Here is a 24854-nt window from a genome sequence, read left to right as displayed (position 1 = left end):
TGGGTTAAGAAATTAAACATTTTTTGTTCAACAAATACAAGAACCTCCTGACAAAGTCTTCTCCTGTTCACATGTCACAGAGGGAAGGCGTCCAATCGGGATATCCCCATGTGTGCACAAACTGCACCAATGTCCGTGAAATCAATAAAGTTCCAAAACTTCAATAGAATATCTCCCAAGGCTCCCACAAGGCTTCTGTAAGCTCTGCAGTTCTGATAAACTTCCTTCGATCTTGTTCAGCTCTGAGTAGAACTTCATCTGCAGAAGATAAAAAAACAGTTAACACCGTGACAGCCAACAGACAGGACACTCCACGCCCTGCAGGGTCCGCAAAGCCAACAGAGTCAGGACACTCCACGCCCTGCAGGGTCCGCAAAGCCAACAGAGTCAGGACACTCCACGCCCTGCAGGGTCCGCAAAGCCAACAGAGTCAGGACATTCCACCCCTGCGCAGCGTCCACCCAGCCGGCACCCTCCACCCAGCCGACACACTGTCCACCCCCCCCCCCCCCCACACACACAGCCGGCACACTGTCTATCCCACTCACCCACCCACCCCCCCCCCACACAGCCGGCACACTGTCCACCCCCCCCCACACAGCCGGCACACTGTCCACCCCCCCCACACAGCCGGCACACTGTCCACCCCCCCCCACACAGCCGGCACACACACACAGCCGGCACACTGTCCATCCACCCACACAGCCGGCACACTGTCCACCCCCCCACACACACACAAACAGCCGGCACACTGTCCCCCTCCCCCCCACACACAGCCGACACACTGTCCACCCCCCCCCCCCCCCACACACACACACACACACACACACAGCCGACACACTGTCCACACCCCCCCCCCCCCCCCACACACACAGCCGGCACACTGTCCACCCCCCACAGCCGGCACACTGTCCAGGGATCCATCACAATTCATTAGTCATCAGAAATCCCAACTTTCTGCAAAGAATAAAATTGCTCCCAACACCCTAAAAAGTCGATGTTACCCACAGCCCCAAGATTCAAGGGCCCCAGTCTGCACACTGCTACACACACACACCTGTTGACGGACACATTTCTGGAGCTTCCGAAGCAGTAGTTTGGCTTTGGGCATCAACACCAGGATGGTGAAGTTGGCATCTAGAAGAAGATTCATCCAGTCTATTACCTGGAAGAAAGAACACACAGTTCATGAGATACAATCTGCTTTACAATAAAGGAGGACATGTAATATGCTATCAGTCATCTGACCAAAATACAGGCCCAAGTCTGAACAAAAGTCTTAGCAGTCTTCCTCCCATTCTAATGCCACCAGCAGTCCTTAAATGACCGCTTATTAGAAGGACCACTCCACCCAAAAAGGAATATCAATACAAGGGCTGGATCCAGGATTCCAAGAAAACGGTTTTCTAAATCCAGCCACAAAGTTTCCTTGACCTTTATAGCAGAAGAGAATTCCCCATTTACACTTTGTCCTATATGAATAGGCACCTCACATACTATAAAAAAACCTTCTATGTGCAGCAGCTCCCCAGCTACCCTAAAACTTACCTGAACCCCCCCCTCTGGATTCAGTGCTGTTCATGAGAGCCTTGGCTATCAAAGGACTTTCCCCCCCATTGGCTCCTGCTGCCGTCAATGATAGACAGTGAGCCAATGAGGGGAGAGAGGGGGCAGGGCTGAGTCACGGCTCTGTGTGTGAATGGACACACAAAGCAGCGGCTCAGGAGCGAGCCTGCTTGGGTGCCCCCATAGCAAGTTGCCTGCTTTGGTGGCACACGGCAGGAGGGAGGGACCAGGAGCGCTGGCGGGGGACACAAGAAGAGGAGGATAAGGGCTGCACTGTGCAAAACTATTACAGAGCAGATAAAAAAAAAGTTATACTTAACAACAAAGATTTTAATATCACTAAGTCCTGGAAACAACAGTTACCCCAAAGCAGGGCTTAGCTCTGTATGACTGGGAATGTGCGGCATTTGCTGGCCGACGTCCACCGAGGGCGGAGGTATGAATTGTGCCCTGGGATCAACCCAAGATGGTGCCAGATTTGTGCGGCCTGCAGTATTGTGCACTGTAAAACTTAATACAATATATTTCAAAAAGTATTGGGACGCCTGCCTTTACACACACATGAACTTTAATGACATCCCAGTCTTAGTCCGTAGGGTTCAATATTGAGTTGGCTCCGCCCTTTGCAGCTATAACAGCTTCAACTCTTCTGGGAAGGCCGTCCACAAGGTTTAGGAGGGTGTCTATGGGAATGTTTGATCATTCTTCCAGAACCACATTTGTGAGGTCAGGCACTGATGTTGGATGAGAAGGCCTGGCTCGCAGTCTCCGCTCGAATTCATTCCAAAGGTGTTCTATCGGGTTGAGGTCAGGACTCTGTGTAGGCCAGTCAAGTTCCTCCACCCCAAACTCTCTCATCCATGTCTTTATGGACCTTGCTTTGTGCACTGGTGCGCAGTCATGTTGGAACAGGAAGGGGCCGTCCCCAAACTGTTCAGACAAAGTTGGGGGCATCAAAATGTCTTGGTATGCTGACGCCTTAAGAGTTCCAGTAAAGGGGCCAAACCCAACCCCTGAAAAACAACACCCCCCCCCCCCCCCCACACACCATAATCCCCCTCCACTAAATGATATAGACTGGAATTTTTTTTTTACTTATTTTTTTATACCACTATTGGCGGTGATCAGCAACTTATAATGTGAATGTGGTAGTGCTGTTGATGCCGGATGCTGAACTGTAACTGCCATCACCAGTGACCAGTGCTAATACTATACACTAGGGTTATGCAATTAGCGGGCCTCCAGCTGTTGCAGAACTACAAGTCCCATGAGGCATAGCAAGACTCTGACAGCCACAAGCATGACACCCAGAGGCAGAGGGATGATGGGACTTGTAGTTTTGCAACAGATGGAGGTCCGCTAATTGCATATCCCTGTGCTACACGGTCACTGTACTAATGACACTGGCTGGGAAGGGGTTAATCTCAGGGGCAATCAAGGGGTTAAATGTGTGGCTAATGTCTACTGTTAGTACGGTGTGCCGTTTTTACCTCCTGCTTTGCAGAGAGAAAAAAAAATGTCAGTAAAGAGCCCTGTGTTGTTTACCTGCACCGGGGGGGGGGGGGGCCACCCTGCCGTGATACATGTGCAGTGGGCGGTCCTGAAGTGGTTAAGGAACATTTGGTAGACCAAGAAATGCACTAAGCAGCAAGCAATGAAATCACACGTTCAATACATACCTGGGTGATGGACAGATCCTCCTGTCCAGGAAGGCTCAGGGTGATCTGCTGGACGCACGTCTTATACAGGAAGTGCAGATAGCTCAGGAACAGCTATGTGTGGGGAAAGAAAGAAAATAATAGTAATAACTAAAAGAAAAGGAATATATATATATATATATATACTAAGAACACCAATAAAAGTCATCTGGCAATAAACACTTTAGATTTCTGTTCTTTCAATCGTTTTGAACGTATTCTTCTTCTTCCCCATCCACACCATTTGGTAACAATGCTGTGATTGTACTTATTCAGCATCAAAGTATTTTGAATTATATACAATCCAATGAGAGTGCCAAACAAAATGTCCAAGAGTCCATGGTAATTAAATGATAAAACTGATAAATAGCAGAATAAATGGAACACATTTTGGGGTCATACGCTCTCCCGCTTCATCAGGGCTTAGGGATCTTGGCAGTGCCTAACCACATGCCCACTGGGCACCTAAACCCCCTTCCTAACCAGACCAATTTTCAGCTTTTGGTGTTCTCACATTTTGAAATTTGGAAAGCATTTTATTTTGTTTCTATAATAAAATTTTGCAAATTAGCAATTTTTCTTCATAAATTTTGGGCAAAATTTATACTGCTACATATCTGTGGTAAAAATAACCCAAATCAGGGTAAATGATTTGGTCTTTGTGAAAGTGATAGAGTCTACAAGCTGTGGTGCCAATCACTGAAAATTGATTGATTCTACTGACGGCCCATCTCATTTCCTGAGACCCCAAGACCCCTTTTACACTGAGGTGGTTTTCGGGCGTTTTAGCGCTAGAAATAGCGCCTGTAAAGTGCCTGTAAACTGCCTGCCATTTATTTCAGTGTGACTTTTCACACGGGGGCTGTGCGCATGCGGTACGTTAATAAAAGTCCAGCAAGCAGCATCTTTCAAGCAGTTTGGGAGCGCTGTATAAATTATTAGAACCCCCCAAAAATTATATATTTGCATGTTGAACCTGTAGGTGATCCTAGAATAAGGCTGACCTATAGGTACTGTAAATATCTACTAAACGTGCGCCGTTTAGGAGATATTTACTATATACTGCACCGATGAGGTCATCATTGCACATGCTCTGAAGGAGAGGCTGCCCATGCCGTTTATTCACGAGTCTGTGCCATGACCGAAGGCCCCCGCCACTTACACATCCGGAATCAGTGGAACCGGAAGGAAGACGGACGAAGATAGATGCGGGCTATAGCGAGGACATTGCAGGCTTCGTTTGCAGGTAAGTGTCACTTAATGTGCTAGTATGCGGTGCATACTAGCACATTATGCCTTTACTTTGTGGAGAAGAAGAAAGGAAGAAAATCCCATCAGGGTTTACTTCCTCTTTAATGAACTGTATTGTTTTATTTACATTTATTTTTAAACACTGTCCCTGCATTTTTTTTATTAACATCATGGCTATCAGAAGAGGTGAACAACATCCCTTGTGAAAGCATGGGCCATGACAAGTTCTCTTTATGGAGGGATCTGGGGCCTATGAGACCCCCATATCTCTCCTCTGGCCTCCAAGGGAACCGATCAAACCAAGATCGGTTGGATCAATTGATGTACGCAATTGATAGCGCAAAGCGGCATGTCAACAAAACAGACCAAAACCCGAAGTGAGGAGATCCTTGCCGCTTTCACTTTCTGATGTCACACAACAGGAGGAACTAACAGTTCCTCTCACTGTGTGCAGGGAAGCCGATGCCGCCTGATCGCATCGGTACCCGGGCTCCTCGATCCCATCGGTACCCGGGCTCCTCAATCGCAACGGTACCCGGGCTCCTCAATCGCAACGGTACCCGGGCTCCTCAATCGCAACGGTACCCGGGCTCCTCAATCGCATCGGTACCCGGGCTCCTCAATCGCATCGGTACCCGGGCTCCTCAATCGCATCGGTACCCGGGCTCCTCAATCGCATCGGTACCCGGGCTCCTCAATCGCATCGGTACCCGGGCTCCTCAATCGCATCGGTACCCGGGCTCCACCATCCCATCGGTACCCGGGCTCCACCATCCCATCGGTAACAGGGCTCCACCATCCCATCGGTAACCGGGCTCCACCATCCCATCGGTAACCGGGCTCCACCATCCCATCGGTAACCGGGCTCCACCATCCCATCGGTAACCGGGCTCCACCATCCCATCGGTAACCGGGCTCCATCATCCCATCGGTAACCGGGCTCCACCATCCCATCGGTAACCGGGCTCCACCATCCCAATCGGTAACCGGGCTCCACCATCCCAATCGGTAACCGGGCTCCACCATCCCAATCAGTAACCGGCTCCACGATCCCAATCGGTAACCGGCACCCCGATCCCATCGGTACCCGGCACCCCGATCCCATCAGTACCCGGCACCCCGATCCCATCAGTACCCGGCACCCCGATCCCATCAGTACCCGGCACCATGATTCCATCAGTACCTGGCTCTCCGATCACATGGGAAAGCCCGGTAAGGGACGCCACGGCGGGATGGGGGGGGATTTGTCTTCCACCTTAAAAGTGATCCAATGGCTGTAAAGCAGCTCAGATAACATTTACATAAAAGAGAATTGCCTGCTTTAAATAAATAAATGGTATAAACCGCCTCAATACAAGGCCATACACGTACGTATGACGGAGAACAGTAAAGCTCCTTGGACTCTTGGAAATTCGTTCAGCACTCTAATTGGATTGTATTTAGAGCAAAGCCATGTGCTGTTCAGTAGGGTGTTCAAGCAATCCCGCCACTTCACAATGAATAGGGAAAGAAAAATTTGCTTTACACTGGATTACCACGTATATCCCTTTAAGGAGGAGTTCATCCAATCAAAAATCCCCCCAGATGCAATACTCACTAGGACTTGGTCAGATGTCAGGTCCTTCAGATGCGGCAGGAGGTAAGTCTCGCTATATGCCGTAGACAGGATTGTGTTCCTGGACGCACACACATTAAGGAATCAAGAGATTGGGAACTGTACCCTCCTACGCCCTAATGTATATATCGCTCACTCCAGAAAGCAGTGCTTTTTTTTTTTTTATTAACTGCTTGATTTCCAGAAAATTTACCCCCCCCCCCCCCCCTTAGGACCAGGCCATTTTTTGCGATACGGCACTGAATTACTTTAACTGACAATTGCGCTGTCGTGCGACACTTTACCCAAATAAAATTTATGCCATTCCCCCCCCCCCCCTCAAATAGAGCTTTTTTTTTGGTTGTATTTGATCACCTCTGCAGGTTTTAGTTTTTTGCACTATAAACAAAAAAATGACTGACAATTTTGACAAAAAAACAAGTTATTTTACTTTCTGCTATAAAACATATCCAAAAAAAAACAAAAAACCAACGCCTTCATAGATTAAGGCCAAAATATATTCTGCAACAATATTTTGATATAAAAAAAAAAAAATCCCAATAAGTGTATATTGGTTTGCGCAAAAATTATAACGTCTACAAACTATGGTATATATATACTGGAATTTATATTTTAAAAAAATGTTATGCTAGAAATGGCAGCGATAAGCGACTTATAGCAGGACTGTGATATTGCGGAGGACAATCAGACACCTATCACACTTTGTGGGAACCAGTGACACTAATACAGAGATCAGTGCTAAATATGCACTGTCACTGTACTGACACTGGCTGGGAAGGGGTTAAGCATCTAGGGCGATCAAAGGGTTAAAGTGACACAAATCTTTTTTTTTTTTTTTTTTACTTAAACAACTTGCCTACCGGGCACTTTCACCCCCTTCCTGCCCAGGCCAATTTCCAGTGTTGTCACACTTTGAATGACAATTGCGCGGTCATGTACTACACTGAATTTTTTATCATTTTCTTCCAAAAAATTAGAGGTTTCTTTTGGTGGTATTTAATCATTGCTTTTTTTTTTTTCTTTTTTAAATACGTTTTTCTTAGTTTCTGTCGGTAAATTTTGTAAATAAGTAATTTTTCTCCTTCACTGATGTACTCTGATGGGCACTGATTAGGAGGCACTAATGAGAAGGCACTAATATGCCGCACTTATGGGCACTGATGGGCGGCACTTGTGGGAACTGATTGCTGGCACTGTATTGTAATCAGGGCACTGATGATCAGTGTCCTGATTACATGTCTGGATGTCCTCTGTGAGATGCCGCTGATCGGCTCTCCTCACCACACTCTGTCAGTGTGAGGCGATGAGAGCCGATTACCGGCATCTCTGTGTTTACATGTGACCGGCTGTGATTGGATACAGCCACTCACATGGTTAAAGAGCCGTGGCGCGCGAGAGCGGCCATCCTGGGACGACGTCATATACCGTCCCAGAACAAGAGCCGCACCGCCCCTGTCATTTGACGGTGGGCGGGTGGCAAGCGGTTAAAAACAACAAACATGTTACACACTTACCTGCCCTGTAATGGTTTTGCACAGAGCAGCCCAAATCCTCCTCCTCTCGGGTCCCTCATCGGCTCTCTTGGCAGCTTGCTATGGGGGCATCCGAGCCGAGGCTCTGTGTGCCCATTCAGGTATGGAGCTGTGGTTCGACCCCACCCACTATCTCTCCTGATTGGCTAAGGAACTTTGACTGAGCCAATGGCACCCCTGCTGTGTCTCAGCCAATCAGGAAGGAGAGTCCCGGAAGGCCGAGGCACTCGTGCAACATTGCTGGATCGAGACAGGGCTCAGGTAAGTATTAGGGAAGCTGAGGGGGGAGCTGCACACTAAAAGGTTTTTTATGCTAATGCATAGAATGCACCTTCTGCCTTTAACTGTCTGCCTAACCAGTGTTTGTGTTTACTGCCTGGTGCTTTTAAACTCCATCACTTCCCCCCTGTCAGGATGGAGCTCTGCCTTGTTTACATAGGCAGAGCTATGCCCAGCCTCTCTTCCCGACGACTGGCGGGTGCTAGCAGACATCCATTGGCCGGCACTCGCTGATCGGTTCCAGCTACGACTAATCACAGCAGAAGGGGCGTGTCCCCTGGGCGGAAGTGCACAATCACATACACACACACACACGCGCGCACACACACGCACACACGCGCGCGCGATTTTGCACAGAACGGGCGCCCTGGTGCAGGAAATCTATCCTAGGGCATTCATTAAGTGGTTAAACCAGACAAAAAGCGTGAAATTTAGCAGCGGAATGTGTAAAAAAGGAGCGGAAATACAAACCCACTATTTCTATTATCTCTGTAAATAATCAAAGCACACCAGTGCGATTTGTCAGTTCGAAAATCGCAAGCCACACCCCATTGCCGGCAATGGAACCGTTCAAAATCACAGCGAATCATGCTGCAGCCATTTTGAAAAAGGTTCCTGCACTACTCCTCCCCCCCCCCCCCATTTCATTGCGACTTGCATAGACTTATGTTACATGAAGTCAGAAGCCGCAATTGGGAGGTGCAAATCGCATCCAATCTGCGGCTTTGAAATCACGCTGAAGTAGAACGATTTCAAAGCTGCACTGGTGTGAACCAGGGCTAAAATGGCTTATCACAGAATCGACCGGAAGGATACAATAACACGGCTCGCTGACGGCTGACAGGACAGGCATTGGTCTCTGGTTTCTGCGGCACTTTATCAGACGTCTGGACATCACAGTTGTCTTCCTCCGCACTGCCCGGGCTGAACCCGTTCTGGACGATGCTCGCTGCCAATGGCTCCTTTGGTTTTTCTGCTTCAATATAAGACTGTGTGGAGGTTGTGTCCAAGGTGGCGCTACGCAGGGCATCTTCACCAACACTGGAAGACAATGTACAGGAGTAACACATGAACAGGACAGACGTCTGACACCAATTATCCCAACAAAACCCGGGGAGAAGGATTATTAAACACTCAGCCCTGTTCTCAGTTTTCTTTAGGTCTACCCAAGGAAGTGAAACGATAAAGTATTTTCCTATTTATTCCAACAGCCTATCACTCAGCCCCCTCTTAGCAGTGCTGCCCCAAACTTCCGGGAACATACACCAATCACAATCGCAGAAAGCTCAGGGTTAGGTTTCTGTAGAAAGCTTGGCAGCCGATGTCAAAGGCGCAGGGCCCAGAGAATGGCATGGAATGCAAGGAGGCATTGTACCCGCTGGAGGAGGGGCTTGGCACAGAGCGTCAGCACTAGTCCTAGCCGGGAGCATGCATGTAAAAAAGGGTGGCTACCAACGGGCTTTATGGGGACCCTGCATGGCAGCGCAGCCATTTGATTGCAGCAACTTATAGACACAGAGCCTGGAATGGCTGCGTTTGTAGAAAAGGGGACAGCGGGGTGGGAAGTAAACAAGGTATGCTGCAAGATATTGTTTTCCTATAAGGGCTAAACAGAACTTTAAATCCTAACGTCTATATCCAAATAAATCCTCTAAATCTAATCCCAAAGTGATGCAAATGATGTTTTTTTACCTCATGCATTCTTTAGGGTAGAGAAACTTTTTTTTAGGTGTAGCACCCCATTACCTACTTACCTGAGCCTGATCTCTCTCTCTTAGTTGCTCTCCCTCCTCACTGGACTCCCGCTGCTGTCAATCAAATTTAGTGATGAGGGAGCAGGGGCCAAACTGCACTGTGTGTGTCAATAGATAAACACAGTGCGGCTCAGGATTTCTGTTAATTTAGCAAATAAGTAATTTTTCTTCTTCACTGATGGGCGCTAAAAAGGCTGCACAGCTGGGCGCCAAAGAAGCTGCACTGACGGGCGCCAAAGAAGCTGCACTGACGGGCGCCAAAGAAGCTGCACTGACGGGCGCCAAAGAAGCTGCACTGACGGGCGCCAAAGAAGCTGCACTGACGGGCGCCAAAGAAGCTGCACTGACGGGCGCCAAAGAAGCTGCACTGACGGACGCCAAAGAAGCTGCACTGACGGACGCCAAAGAAGCTGCACTGACGGACGCCAAAGAAGCTGCACTGACGGACGCCAAAGAAGCTGCACTGACGGACGCCAAAGAAGCTGCACTGACGGACGCCAAAGAAGCTTCACTGTCGGGCACCAAAGAAGCTGCACTGAAGGGCACTAAGCCCCCAAATTATTATTAATAGAATGAAAATTTGTTTTTCTTTTTTTTTGTACAGGACGCATATTATATGTGGCAGCGCGACTCACCTGAGGAATATCTTCAGGCAGGAGCACATAACCATCTCTGGGACATCAATAAACCGGCAGAGACAATGCTGAAGGAGCCGAACATCTGACTTCTCCAGACCGACAGCCATCAAATCTGGACATAAACTGCAATATACAAAAATGTCAGATGAAAGTTACATCCACCCCTGCCAAGGCTGACTCCTCCCCTTAATTTACATATACTGTCAGCAAGAAATCTTTCCTAGGCTTCTAGAACATAAAAATAATTAGCAGCACCATGTAAAAGGTCACGTGACCAGAGACAGCCAATACACACCTGTAGGATAACTTTGTTGTTTCTAGGAGCTCTATCAGAGCATTTTGTGGGTAAAACTTGGGGTCACTCCTGCACCGATCCACCAGGCTTTGCACCATCTTTCCGGCAGTGATATGGAAGTCTGGAAGATCCTGACTGGATATGGCTTTCCGCACAAGAGAGGAGATCTGACTCTCAGAGGAGCTCTGCAGACGACATAGAAGATTAACTATTGTTCAGTATAGAAGACTTCTCATGTCTCACAGCTTGATCAAGGGGGTCAGTACATCACCTACCTGAATGTCTGAGAGAGGGATCTGTAACTGACATCCTCCATCACCGCAGTCCTGAGTCCGCTTCGACCGAGACTGCACAGAAACACCATCAATTAGACTGGAAATAGTGTAGTCCCCCAGCAGAGCAGAGAATTTCAGGAGAGGAGAGTTATAGAGAAAGGAGCAGAGCATTTCAGGAGAGTTATAGAGGAAGGAGCAGAGCATAGTATTTCAGGAGAGGAGAATTATAGCGGAAGGAGCAGAGTATTTCAGGAGAGGAGAGTTATAAAGGAAGGAGCAGAGTCCTCCAGCAAAGCATTTCAGGAGAGGAGAGTTATAGAGGAAAAAGCAGAGTCCTCCAGCAGAGCATTTCCAGAGATGAGAGTAATAGAAAGAGCAGAGTCCTCCAGCAGTGCAGAGTATTTCAGGAGAGGAGAGTTATAGAGGAAGGAGCAGAGTCCACCAGCAGAGCAGAATATTTCAGGAGAGGAGAATTATAAAGGAAGGAGCAGAGCATTTCAGGAGAGGAGAGTTATAGAGGAAGGAGCAGAGTCCTCCAGCAGAGCATTTCAGGAGAGGAGAGTTATAGAGGAAGGAGCAGAGTCCTCCAGCAGAGCATTTCAGGAGAGGAGAGTTATAAAGGAAGGAGCAGAGTCCTCCAGCAGAGCATTTCAGGAGAGGAGAGTTAAAGAGGAAGGAGCAGAGTCATCCAGCAGTGCAGAGTATTTCAGGACAGGAGAGTTATAGAGGAAGGAGCAGAGTCCTCCAGCAGTGCAGAGTATTTCAGGAGAGGAGAGTTATAGAGGAAGGAGCAGAGTCCTCCAGCAGTGCAGAGTATTTCAGGAGAGGAGAGTTAGAGAAGAAGGAGCAGAGTCCTCCAGCAGTGCAGAGTATTTCAGGAGAGGAGAGTTCGATCTGCTAGTAAATCATGCTGAGCATATGACAAGTCCAATCTTAATGCAGACATGCTCTGAACAGGAAATGTAAGGCTTTACGATTCAGAGAGGATTCTGGGTACTTACAGCTTTCTTGGAGTGTTTGGCTTGTGTTGTCTTGCTCCTAGTTAATGCATCCCAACTTACTATGGGCACGGTTTCCAGAGCTGAAAAAAAACAAATTCAATGTAAACACATTCAGAGGTGTCAGTTCGGTTATATCCGACACAAAGCCGGGTAATTCCAGCTGAACATTTGATGGGAGATGAAGCTGAATGACTAGACAGACATGTCCTGAGACCCAATTCCTCGGACGCCTCCTGACACTTATTTTCATAGGAGGCAAAACCAATTAACAGATGTCTATGCAAAGGATGAGAGCACCAAAAATCTGGAGCGAGTCCAGAAGAGCTTTATTTTTCATAATAAAAGTCATAAGAAATATCCAATCCTGGAATTTATATAAGACTGGCACAGACAGATTTGGGGAAAGTGTCTCTCATGCTTTCTAAAAGAGGTGCAGAGAGTGTGCCAAATTCACGTACCCGCCCAGAACTTGTAGTAGAAATTTGGATTTGGCGCACGCTGCACCACTTTTAGAATGCATGAGACAGACTTTGGTAAAATCTGTCTGCTCCAGTTTCTCTCTCTGAACACCAAGAGAGTTGGTCTTATTTAGCTCCTCTCTTGTAATTTTCCTGGACAGTAAAACCTTGGATTGGGAGCATAATTAGTTCCAGAAACATGCTTGTAATCCAAAGCACTTGTATAGCAAAGCGAATTTCCCCATAAGAAATAATGGAAACTCAAAGGATTTGTTCCACAACCATTTATAAGTCCTTCAGTTTATAGTCCTTATAAAAAAAATTATAGCAATGTGAAGGTTGTGTAATCATAAAATGTCCATCCACAAATGAAAGCCTCCGCAAGGGGAAAATCCAGCAGGAGCTCCAGAGTATAAAAAAAGAGAGGCGCCTCGAAGTGTAGCAAGATGTTGCTAAATGTTGTACCTTCATTAAATGTAACCATATTGCTACAATTAGAGGCTCCTCTCTTCTCTTTTATAGGCCCATTTCACGCGGGCTTGTCCGTGTATGGACTGCGCTTTGCTCAGTAGGGATCGATTCGTTGATCCCCCGTTGAGCAGGCAGATGATAGGTCCATCTCCGCTCACTGTCCTCTATGGAGATCAGATGAAAACGGACAACGTTTTCATCTGATTCTATCCAATATGATTCTCCAGGGGGATGGAAAATAGGGTTTCCATCCGTCTGGATTTCACGTACAGGATCGGATTTAGAACTACCTGAATTTGGTGCACGAGTCGCTGCCAGAACCAAAAGTGCTGCTTATGTTTTATGATTTTGGTGCAATACATTAGGAAAAAGGGTTAAGGCCTGAAAAGTGGGGCAGAAGTTTTTTTAAAATCCCACACAATAAGTTTTGGGGTCTTCCCCCCCCCCCCCCCGGTCTCACCCCGGCCCCCTCCCCCCCCCCCCATTGGTACTTGTGATATCATTAATTGGAGATTGTATTGATAGCAATTATATAAGTGAAATCTGCAACTTCATTCAGGATCCAATCTACCAGTGAATCTACCCAGCATCGTTCCAGGAGGTATGTCTGTTTATTTCAGTGTACTAAGCACTCAGACAGAAATCTTGCTTGGTTACAGATTGCAGAACATGAACGATCAGAACCTCACCTGATTTATGGGGGTCGCTGGCTTTTCCCAGAGCGGAGGCCAGGGAGGACGGCTCGCAAGTGTAGCGTAGAACCTGCAGCGTTTTCCTGCCTGGTATGTACAGAGTACTGTGGTAATTCCAGAGCTGGTTGGAGAAGAGAAGGAAGGTTAGTGAGGACGCCAAGCCTAGATTTTAGATTGATCTGACAGAGTTGCAAAGTGTATTCTGACCCCGCAACCATTTCCAAAAGGGAAATGCACCTGTTTTTCTGTCTGCCGGAGAGTTCCGAGGAGAGCCGACTGCTGGATTGGAAGTACCACATGGTTCTCGCACTACTTGTGCTACAGTGGCTGTCAGTCAGATTTCTAGCATTGCATTATGTTGATGCAACACAGAACTACTACGTTCTGCAGCCATGTGCTCATCCCACTAGGAGCCATTGTGATAGGTTGTATTTCTAAGTCAATGAAAGACCGTTACCTACCAGGAACAAGTTGGTTTTGGTCCAAACCCATTTTGGTAGAACATGTTGGAAGCTTTCAAATGATGGGGCAGCACAGTAGCTAAGTGGTTAGGACTTCTGCCGAGCATCATTGGGGGTCGTTGGTTCAAATCCCAACGGGGGAAAAACAATATTGTATAGCTTGTCACTAGAACTGATGTAAATAGCTGACCACGGTCACCACAAGGGTCTAAACTTAAAGCGAATCTTGACTGCCTCTGAGCAACACAAACCCGAAAACATAATTTATCTAATTTTTTTATTATTCAAAGCAAACTCTGCCCCCCCCCCCCCATCCATCCCCGTCTCTAAGCTTTATTTTGTTGAGCGATCCCTTTGAAAAATAAACTCCTTGCATTTCTGGCTGTGGTCATCTTGAGCAAGCAAAAATGATTTATGTAGCATTTACTTCATGGAATCCATCTGCCCTTAGTTCAGGCATGCATGCAGGAGGGTGTGATTAGCTGAGAAAACCCCTCCTCCTCTCCCCCTTTAAACTCTCGGAATGTACGACATTGGTAATTTCCTGGTTTCTTGCCTGGGCAAATGATGTCATACATCCCAGGTGTCTTGAGGCGCGGAGGAGAGGAGGAGGGGTTTTCTCAGCTGAGCACACCCTCCTACATGCATGCCTGAACTAAGGGCAGATGGCTTCCAAGAAGTAAATGCTACATGAATCATCTGCCTTTACTCAAGATGGTCATGGCCAGAAATGTTAGGCGGTTGTTTTTCAAAAGAGATCTCTCAACATTTGCTTAGACAAATAAAGAAAATGTAAAAAAAATAAATAAAATAATTAAAAACAAGTAAAAATGATATACTTTCCTAATGATTTACTAATGCTAGCAGCATGAGGATTACAAATAATCAATGGTGATAGGGAGAGTGAAGTTCCATTATAAAAAATTTAAGTAAAGTTCAACAAGGCCATGCATATCAAATGGCACACAGATTGCAAAAGAAACAAAAAAAAAAAAAAAAAAAAAAAAAAAAAAACTGGCACAGGCTTTTGCATTTGCTACTTTACCCAAAACATTCACTTTTCTTAACTATTTGCCATCTGCGTTATAGCCGAAAGACGGCTACAGCGCGGGCCTTAATTGGCGGGAGGACGTCCCCCCGAGCAAGTGTTATCTGCGCGTCCCACTCTGTGTCTGCCCAATAGGGGGCACCGACGAGGCAGCGCCAATAGGGGGCACTGACGAGGCAGCGCCAATAGGGGGCACCGACGAGGCAGCACTGATAAGCGCTCTGATCATTAGTGCCTTGATTATTATTTGTGTATATGTTCCCTGTGACACCAGCCAGTTACCAGTACTGCTTTTCTCATGCTGTGACAACGTGAGGAAAGTACAGCCGATAACCAGCAAGTCTGTTTACATTGTGATCAGCTGTGATTGGACAGAGATGATCACATGGTAAAGGTCCGCTGTGATGAGCCCTTTACCCCTATCAGATTGGCTGTGTCCGGAGGATATCACAGGGCACACTGGATGCTCACTCCAAGGGGTACATGGGGGGGGGGGGGGGGGCATGGTTCTGGGATGAATTCCATGGATTCCCTCCTGGACCAACAGAGCTGCGCTGTATCAGTCTTTCAGCAATAGAGCGGTAAGAAAGTGGTTAATATGGATCCGTAGTTCATGTTTTTCCTGGCTCTGATCTATTACCTGAAGAGTTGTCTTCTGTGAGAACTCCTTACAGTCCTGCATCGTCTGGAAAGACGTGTTCCATATACAGAGGAGATCTAAGAGTAAAGAGACCAAAGCACCATTATTACACTAATGGGAACCAACACAGCTCCTTCAGCACAGGACCGCACTGACTGACCATGTAAGAGTAACCACAATCCAACACTGCAGGGTTACTGATCTGCTCATGAAAAGAATTACAGATCAGTTTCTAATAACTTCTATGCTGCAATTTCAATATTGGTTTGGTCCAATGTGGAAAAAGCAGACAGACAGTCCACACCCTACAGAAAGATGAGGAGACCAAAAGTGGATTCCCGAGGAGCTCACACCCTCAACATTCCCAGCAGTAACTAATACCTAGTATTACCTTTCTGTTTCGTTGCAGAGGGCGTCAGAGTTGCCAGGTGAGTGTCATCGAGAAATGTCAAAGCTCCGCAATCCACGGGTTCTGGTAGGTGGAGAAGGGATGACATTGACAACACAGGCTCTGCCCCCTCATTGGGATGAACCAATGGAACCAGAGACTGGCACACGTGTCCTGTAGAGACTGGAGGGACAAATAGGCAGTTTAAACCCAATACTAAAAGAAAAGAGAAATGCTTACAGGTGTGAAAGAATGAACTGTGCTACAAGCTCCACCCAGAAATACTTCAGATGGAAGGCTTCCCACTATGCACCGAGTTCCCTGGTCTGTACACCCGCTGTGCCCATTATGAGGGGTTCTCACCATCCCTGTGCTGAGTTCCTGGGTCTGTACACCCGCTGTGCCCATTATGAGGGGTTCCCTCCATCCCTGTGCTGAGTTCCCGGGTCTGTACACCCGCTGTGCCCATTATGAGGGGTTCCCCCATCCCTGTGCTGAGTTCCCTGGTCTGTACACCCGCTGTGCCCATTATGAGGGGTTCCCTCCATCCCTGTGCTGAGTTCCCGGGTCTGTACACCCGCAGTGCTCATTATGAGGGGTTCCCACCATCCCTGTACTGAGTTCCTGGGTCTGTACACCCGCTGTGCCCATTATGAGGGGTTCCCTCCATCCCTGTGCTGAGTTCCCGGGTCTGTACAGCCGCTGTGCCCATTATGAGGGGTTCTCACCATCCCTGTGCTGAGTTCCCGGGTCTGTACACCCGCTGTGCCCATTATGAGGGGTTCCCACCATCCCTGTGCTGAGTTCCCGGGTCTGTACACCCGCTGTGCCCATTATGAGGGGTTCTCACCATCCCTGTGCTGAGTTCCCGGGTCTGTACACCCGCTGTGCCCATTATGAGGGATGGTGGGAACCCCATCCCTGTGCTGAGTTCCTGGGTCTGTACACCCGCTGTGCCCATTATGAGGGGTTCCCTCCATCCCTGTGCTGAGTTCCCGGGTCTGTACACCCGCTGTGCCCATTATGAGGGGTTCCCACCATCCCTGTGCTGAGTTCCCGGGTCTGTACACCCGCTGTGCCCATTATGAGGGGTTCCCTCCATCCCTGTGCTGAGTTCCCGAGTCTGTACACCCGCTGTGCCCATTATGAGGGGTTCCCACCATCCCTGTGCTGAGTTCCCGGGTCTGTACACCCGCTATGCCCATTATGAGGGGTTCCCACCATCCCTGTGCTGAGTTCCCGGGTCTGTACACCCGCTATGCCCATTATGAGGGGTTCCCACCATCCCTGTGCTGAGTTCCCGGGTCTGTACACCCGCTGTGCCCATTATGAGGGGTTCCCATCATCCCTGTGCTGAGTTCCCGGGTCTGTACACCCGCTGTGCCCATTATGAGGGGTTCCCATCATCCCTGTGCTGAGTTCCCGGGTCTGTACACCCGCTGTGCCCATTATGAGAGGTTCTCACCATCCCTGTGCTGAGTTCCCGGGTCTGTACACCCGCTGTGCCCATTATGAGAGGTTCTCACCATCCCTGTGCTGAGTTCCCGGGTCTGTACACCCGCTGTGCCCATTATGAGGGGTTCCCACCATCCCTGTGCTGAGTTCCCGGGTCTGTACACCCGCTGTGCCCATTATGAGGGGTTCCCATCATCCCTGTGCTGAGTTCCCGGGTCTGTACACCCGCTGTGCCCATTATGAGGGGTTCCCATCATCCCTGTGCTGAGTTCCCGGGTCTGTACACCCGCTGTGCCCATTATGAGGGGTTCCCATCATCCCTGTGCTGAGTTCCCGGGTCTGTACACCCGCTGTGCCCATTATGAGGGATGGTGGGAACCCCATCCCTGTGCTGAGTTTCTGGGTCTGTACACCCGCTGTGCCCATTATGAGGGGCTCTCACCATCTTTGCTGGAATTCTCACACCTACTATATGGAATCGGACAGTAGAAGTAAGGAAGTACAGAAATCGGATGTCACCACTGTAGATATGAGAAGCCAGTGGGTGATCCAGCTAATAATTCACCAATATGTGAAAAATTACTTTTGAGTAATCTAGCCTTGCAGACAGAAATCTTATACTCACACAAAATTAATAGAGACAAGGCATATTTCTTCAGACTTGCAGTAAAGTTGAGGATACAGGATTCCTCTGTGAACACCATCAGCTTATATCTCAGAGTCGCACTCGGCTTCCAAATGTTTACATAAAAATCTGAAACCTGCAAAGAAGACATCAAAAATTATTATTATTATTATACGAGATTTATATAGCGCCAACAGTTTACGCAGCGCTTTACAATGTATAAGGGGGACAACACAATTACAGTACAGTTCAATACAGAAGGGACAGGAGGGCCTGGCTCATAGAGCTTACATTCTAAAGGGAGGGGGTGGTGGTACAAAAGGTAATAGCTGCAAAGAATGATTTGATGGGGGTGGCTCGGGGACAGTTGTTAGGTGGGTGTGGGATAGGCTTCCCTGAATAAATGAGTTTTCAGGGATCTCCTAAAGGTGGACAGGGTAGGGGCTGATCGGACATACTGGGGCAGGGAATTCCAGAGGATGGGAGAGGCTCTGGAGAAGTCCTGAAGACGAGCATGGGAGGAGGTAACAAGGGGGCTAGAGAGCAGGAGGTCCTGGGAGGAGTGGAGGGGGCGATATCTGCAGATGAGGTTGGTGATGTAGATGGGGGCGATGCTGTGAATGGCCTTGTATGTTATGGTTAGCATTTTGAATTTTACACGGTGGGGTAGGGGAAGCCAGTGAAGGGATTGGCAGAGAGGAGCAGCAGTCACGGATCGATTAGTGAATTAGAAATCACCAAAACCAATAAATGTGAGGCCCCTCCTCCCCTCCCCCATCAATTACTGGTATGCTGGTCTTGGTAATGGCGGGTCCTTGTAGGATGTTTCTTAAACACAGGACAGTGCCCATCTCACCATATGAAACTCCATTCCAATGCCACAACCTTCTACATTTCGGCATCTTTAGAGATTTGTGAGATCAGAGAAAGCGTACCTTTTCTGTAATGAACATTAACATAGGTTGTCCATCTTCCACAAACATCTTCGACCACCTAGAAGAGAAGAGAATGGTGAGAGCAGCCGGCAGAGGAAGACATAAAACAGAAGCTGCGCAGGACGCCCACCTGATACACAGGGTGAGTAATACCCCGAAAGGACGCCCACAGGATGTCCACCTGAGGCACCGGGTGAGAAATCTCTCCCCCCCCTCCACCGCCCACAGGATGTCTACTTCAGGCACAGGGTGAGCAATACTCCCTTCCCCCATAGGATGTCCACTTCAAGCACAGGCCTCTCGGTATAGAACATACCTAACGATCTCTTCTTGTGATAAAACATTTTCAACTTCTTGGTGAGGATCAGCGAGCAGCGTGTCCAAGGGGCGGACGGCTCCGCGACGAAACAGCACGAGCGGCTCAGCGTCTGGAAGGCTGTGGATCCGACACACCTCTGCTGAAAGCTGCGGATGGAGGAAACACACATTTTACACAAAAATGACACCACGACAATTTCTGCAGAAAACAATACAAAGCAGGGTTCTCTATAATGGCCGAGACTCCTTATATCCTGTACACAGCCAATAATTCAGCAGACCAATCATAGGAAGACCCTACAAGGAAAAAAAAGAGAGCATCCAAATATTGGATGTCCTTTTTTTCCCCCACAAAAAGAACTTTCTTTTGGTGGTATTTGATCACCCCTTTTTTATTTTTTTGTGCTATAAACAAAAAAATACGCCAATTTTGGAAAAAAAAAATATATATATATTTTTTTACTTTCTGCTAGAAAACATATCCAAAAAAAAAAAAAAATCTAAAAAAGACTAAATTTCTTCATCAATTTAGGCCAAAATGTATTCTACATATTTTTGTTATTAAAAAAAAAATTCCCAATATGCGTACATTGATTGGATTGCGCAAAAGTTATCGCATCTACAAAATAGATTTAAGTCTTTTTTTTTTTTTTTTACTAGTAATGGCGGTGATTAGTGATTTTTATTGCGATATTGCGGAAGACTGATTGTACACCTGACATTTTTGACACCTTTTTGGGAACCAGTGACATTAACACAGTGATCAGTGCTAAAAATATGCACTGACATTGTACTAACGATACTAGCAGGGAAGGGGTTAACATCAGGGGCGATCAAAGGGTTAAATGTGTTCCCTGTTTGTGTTTTCTAACTGTATGGGGGGGATGGGCTATCTGGGGAAACAGAGATCCGTCTTCCTGTTTAGAAGACAGGATCTGTGTGATCTCCCCTGTCAGAATGGAGATCTGCCTTGTTTACACGGGCAGATCCCTGTTCTGTCTCTGCGGGGAACGATCGTGGCGGACATCGAGTCTGCCTCAACTGCTGATTGGCTCCCCCGCTGGCCAATCTGAACGCGCTCACGCCCACGGAAGCTAGTCCTGGTACGGCGATTTGCGCAGCCGAGCCACCTTGCCGCAGTACATCTGCGGCGGGTGGTCGGCAAGGGGTCAAAGCGTCTACAAGCGATGGGATATATTCCGGAATTTACGCAGCTATAGATGCTATACAGTAATGGTGGTGATCAGCAACTTCTAGTGGGACTGCGATAGGGTGGTGGAAAATCTGGTGCTAACTGACATCACTAGTGACACTAATACAGTGATCAGTGATAGCACTGTACTAATGACACTGGCTGGGAAGGGGTTACCTGTGTGACCAACAATGTGTAATGTGTGCTGCTGTAAGGAAATGTAAAAGAGAAGCAAAGGAAACTTGCCCCTGCAGCTATAAAAAAAAAACCTGACGGGGCTTCTAACCTCTCCACACTCCCTCCAAAACAAAACTGGAGCAAATAACGGAACTCTCTGCACACCGATGACGTCACACAGATTCCAAATGATTTGACTATAACAATCACCTTTGGGATCTCCGCTGAGTGCATTTCACCTGAAAGGGCTTACACATAGAGATGTCTATGAATAAACCCTTTTGGATGAAACGCGTTAGGGAGGAGATTCCATGGGCGGGGACTGTCAGCAATTGTTGACGTCAAATCAATCGGAATCTGTGTGACGTCATCGATGTGTGCGGAGAGTCCTATTCTTCTCTTCCTGTGTCATGGAGGACACAGGAGGAGGAGTCTGGCTTGAGGGCGGAGGACATTCCCTATTCACACAAAAGTAATTTAGACAATTAAAGTGATATTAAAGTCAAGTTTTTATTTTTGTTAACCACCTTCCACCCGTAGGACGTCATATGATGTCCTTAGGTTGAAGTGGCGACATCTGAATAATGCCTGCAACTACAGGCATCATTCAGATATTTTTGTTTTCAGCAGGTGATTCCATGTAAAGTAAAAGGCATCCTAGCGGCTATTCAGCTGCTGGATTGCTTTTACAGGCATTGGGAGGGGAGGCACGCCCCCCCTCCGCTGCCTTTCTGGGCTCTCCTGTGTGATCGGGAGGCCAGATTAACGATCCAATGATGGTGCCGCCAGCTTACCATAGAGCTGGACATAAACCAGATGGTCCCCAGCCATCTCTATGACCCTGGAAGGCCGGAAGCGATGCCGTGACGTCACTTCCAGCTCTGGCAGATGTAAACACTGCCATTTTCTTTGTAAATCTTTTCTTCTCTCTTTTCATGTGACAACACTGAAGAAATGACACTTTGCTACAATGTAAAGTAGTGAGTGTACAGCTTGTATAACAGTGTAAATTTGCTGTCCCCTCAAAATAACTCAACACACAGCCATTCATGTCTAAACCGCTGGCAACAAAAGTCAGTACACCCCTAAGTGAAAATCTCCAAATTGGGCCCAAAGTGTCAATATTTCTGTCTTCGGGTGCCGGTATGTTTACTATGGGCACCTGGTGCCCACTGCACATGCACGAGTCATGCTGCGCATCGTGATTGGTGGATGCAGTCTTCTGGGACCTGTCAGTGTCCCAGAAGACTGCAGGGGGGCGGGGGAGAACTTCCTTTCCGAGTGCCGCTGCGTTTGGTACGGAAGTGGGAAGCAGGTACCCGTCAATCGGGTACCTGCTTCCCCGCCCCCCCCCCCCCCACCTCAAAAGTGCCAATTGTGCAAGAGGAGTGGGGAACAACATTTAAGAGGAATATGAAGGGAAGGGATAAAGAAGAAGTCAGCCCCATAGACTGGAAATAAACTCACCGTTGCTTTGAAGACCTTTTCCAAGCTGACATCGTCCTCCTTCCAAATCCGGATCACCTGCAGAGAAATAGAGAGAGAGTCAGTCGAGAGAAGAGGCTGGGGTGTGGATGGGTGGAGTCTTGTGCTGTAGGCGGAGTCTTGTATATCTGTGATCTCAGGAAAATAACAGAGCAGATCCGCACACAGAGGAGGATTACCTTGTCATCATGAACCACCACGTACTCCCCGGTGCTGGTATTATACACCGCCGGACACGTCACCCGCTGTCCTTGTCTTACTGCCCAACTCCCCAGCGGCCTCTGATCCGACACCTGCACACAGACAAAGCATCAATAAAAATTATCCCAACGACAAATAAGGACACAAAAGCTGCTGCTATCTGTTAGAGCTGCATGATTAAAGAGGAAGTAAACCCTGATGGCTTATACTTTCTCTTTTTTCCCCTGCAAAGTGAAAGCATAATGGGCCAGCATGCATCGCATACTAGCCCATTACGTGGCACTTGCCTGCAAATGAAGCCCGCGATGCCCCGGCACCCATCTTCGCCCCTCTTCCTCCCGGGGCGGCGGACTCCGGCTCTGTGATTGTCCGAAACCGCGTGATGTCAATCCTGCGCACGCGCGTGGGAGCCGTCAGTCACGGCACTTGCGAGTGAAGAAACGGCACGGGGGTCCGTTTCTTTACAGTGCATTCGCCGCTGACATCATCGGCGCACTACAAGGTAAATATCTCTTAGACGGTCTACCTATTAGAGCTGCAGAATTTGGCTAAAAAGAGAATCACAATTTTTTTTGCTTAGAATAAAGATCACGATTTCCACGGCGCAACATCATCTTTCACATTATACAAAAAAACTGGGCTAACTTTACTGCAAATGGGGGGAGCGGATCCAGACAGCGGAAGTTCCATTTCTGGGTGGAATTCCACTTTAAAAACTAAACCTTTTTCTGACACTTTTTTTTTCAAATTAAAATCATTATTTTTTTTTTTTGCTAGAAGATTACTTAGAACCCCCAAACGTTATATATATATATATATATATATATATATATATATATATATATATATATATATATATATATATTTTTAGCAGAGACTCTAGAGAATAAAATGGTGGTTGTCGCAATATTTTATCTCACACTGTATTTGAGCAGCGATCTTTCAAATGCATTTTTTTTTTTAGGAATAAAAAAAAAAAAAAAAAAAAAAAAAAAAAAAACTTTCATGAGCAAAAAAACCTCAAAAAAAACAAGAAAAAAAACCCTAAACTAAACAGTAAAGTTAGACAAATTTTTTCTTTTTTAATATGAAAGATGTTACGCTGCGAGAATCCGGATCTTTATTCTAAGCAAAAAAAAAAAATAATTTTAAAATATCGCGATTCTCATTTTGGACAGAATCGTGCCGCTTTCTCTGTCCTCATCCATAATTACATTGTAGGTGAGGTTGAAAAAAAAGACACAAGTCCATCCAGTCCAACCAATGTGTGTGATTATAAAATCCCCCCCCTCCCCCGAAATGCCGGTTTCCTGTCTGTCAGGTTGGTGCCACAACACAGCGGCGCGCTGCAGAGCCGCTGACTGAATATATATATTTCACCCTCTCAGAACCATTCTCCAAGAGATCCAGCTCTGTATAAGAGGAGGGGGAGGGGGGCATTCCTCCGAAACGCGTTGAGACATTTTTTTTCTGGACGCTCCTCTTTAATCGTCCGAAGAGTTCATCCGGACCCACTAACCAGTTTACAGATAAGAAGTGGTGACTTCACTGGCCGCTTGCTTGTTCCCGCTGACCAGAAGCCAGGCAATTGGGTATTTTTTAATAAACTAAGCCCTCCATACCTGGAAGGGGCGTGGTCATGGGCGGGATCAGCATAAGGGAGAAACATTGGCTGTCAGCGTCAACAAACGCAGCCAATCGGTATCTTTTTAAGGATGGGGGTCCCTCCCCCGGTGTCCTCCGGCTCCGGAGTGCGGGGGGGCTGAACCCCAACCTCTGGTGGGGGGGGGGGGATAGTGATCCTGAATCCTGATCCTCTACCTGTCCTGGCTGCTTACATACAACCAGGATGAGAGACCAGGAGGTCAGGCCCATCCCCCACAGAATGAAAGGAGGTCCAGACAAGAGTCCCCCCCAAAAAAAACACAGGAGCCCCCCACCTTGTACAGCGTCACCGTCCTCTCCGCCTCCGTCAGCAGCACCCGGTCACCGTCCCCGCCCGCCTCCAATCCCTGCACTCCACCGACACCGGATCCCTGCAGCCCGCACAACGTGAGCTCCCCATACAGCGCCGCCATCTTGGCCGTCGCAGGGCCGTGACGTCATCCGAGCGGCGCAACACGAGGCCTGTGTGGACAGAACGGCACAACGTGTGCGGCGACAAGAGAACAGTGTCTGAGGAGGCACGGCGGCCACTAGAGGAGGGAGGAAGGTACTGCAACTCCGGACAGCGATAATGGAAGAGAGAGAGCGGCACAGGAGGGCGCCAGGAAATACAACTTATTGAGACAGCGGCCGCTAGAGGGAGGAGGAGGAACTACATCTCCCCCTTTCCACTTTTATTATTAGAGCCCCAACTGTCCCTGATTTGGAGCAATGTCCCTCTGTCCCTCTTTCCCCCCTCA

The 24854-nt window shown here is 47.8% G+C and overlaps 1 protein-coding gene across 1 annotated transcript; it reads right to left on the bottom strand.

Annotated features, from left to right (window-relative positions):
- NOL11 (nucleolar protein 11) lies at positions 1 to 24631 on the bottom strand. Its single transcript, XM_073607147.1, has 18 exons — positions 24390 to 24631; positions 22428 to 22541; positions 22231 to 22287; positions 19393 to 19541; positions 19077 to 19134; positions 18142 to 18277; positions 16065 to 16244; positions 15674 to 15750; positions 13522 to 13645; positions 11904 to 11983; positions 10903 to 10974; positions 10628 to 10812; positions 10330 to 10455; positions 8757 to 8981; positions 6112 to 6190; positions 3246 to 3338; positions 1058 to 1165; positions 1 to 258 (listed from the first exon to the last, which is right to left on the bottom strand). The coding sequence occupies exons 1-18, from the start codon at positions 24525 to 24527 to the stop codon at positions 142 to 144; spliced, it is 2118 nt and encodes a 705-aa protein (XP_073463248.1). The 5' UTR covers positions 24528 to 24631; the 3' UTR covers positions 1 to 141.
- Between the last annotated feature and the right edge of the window lie 223 nt (positions 24632 to 24854).

Source organism: Aquarana catesbeiana, linkage group LG12 (genome assembly GCF_042186555.1).
Source record: "Aquarana catesbeiana isolate 2022-GZ linkage group LG12, ASM4218655v1, whole genome shotgun sequence".
In the NCBI taxonomy this organism is placed as follows: Eukaryota; Metazoa; Chordata; class Amphibia; order Anura; family Ranidae; genus Aquarana; species Aquarana catesbeiana.
The sequence above is the reverse complement of the archived record's forward strand: the minus strand, read 5'-3'. Positions and strand labels throughout refer to the sequence as shown.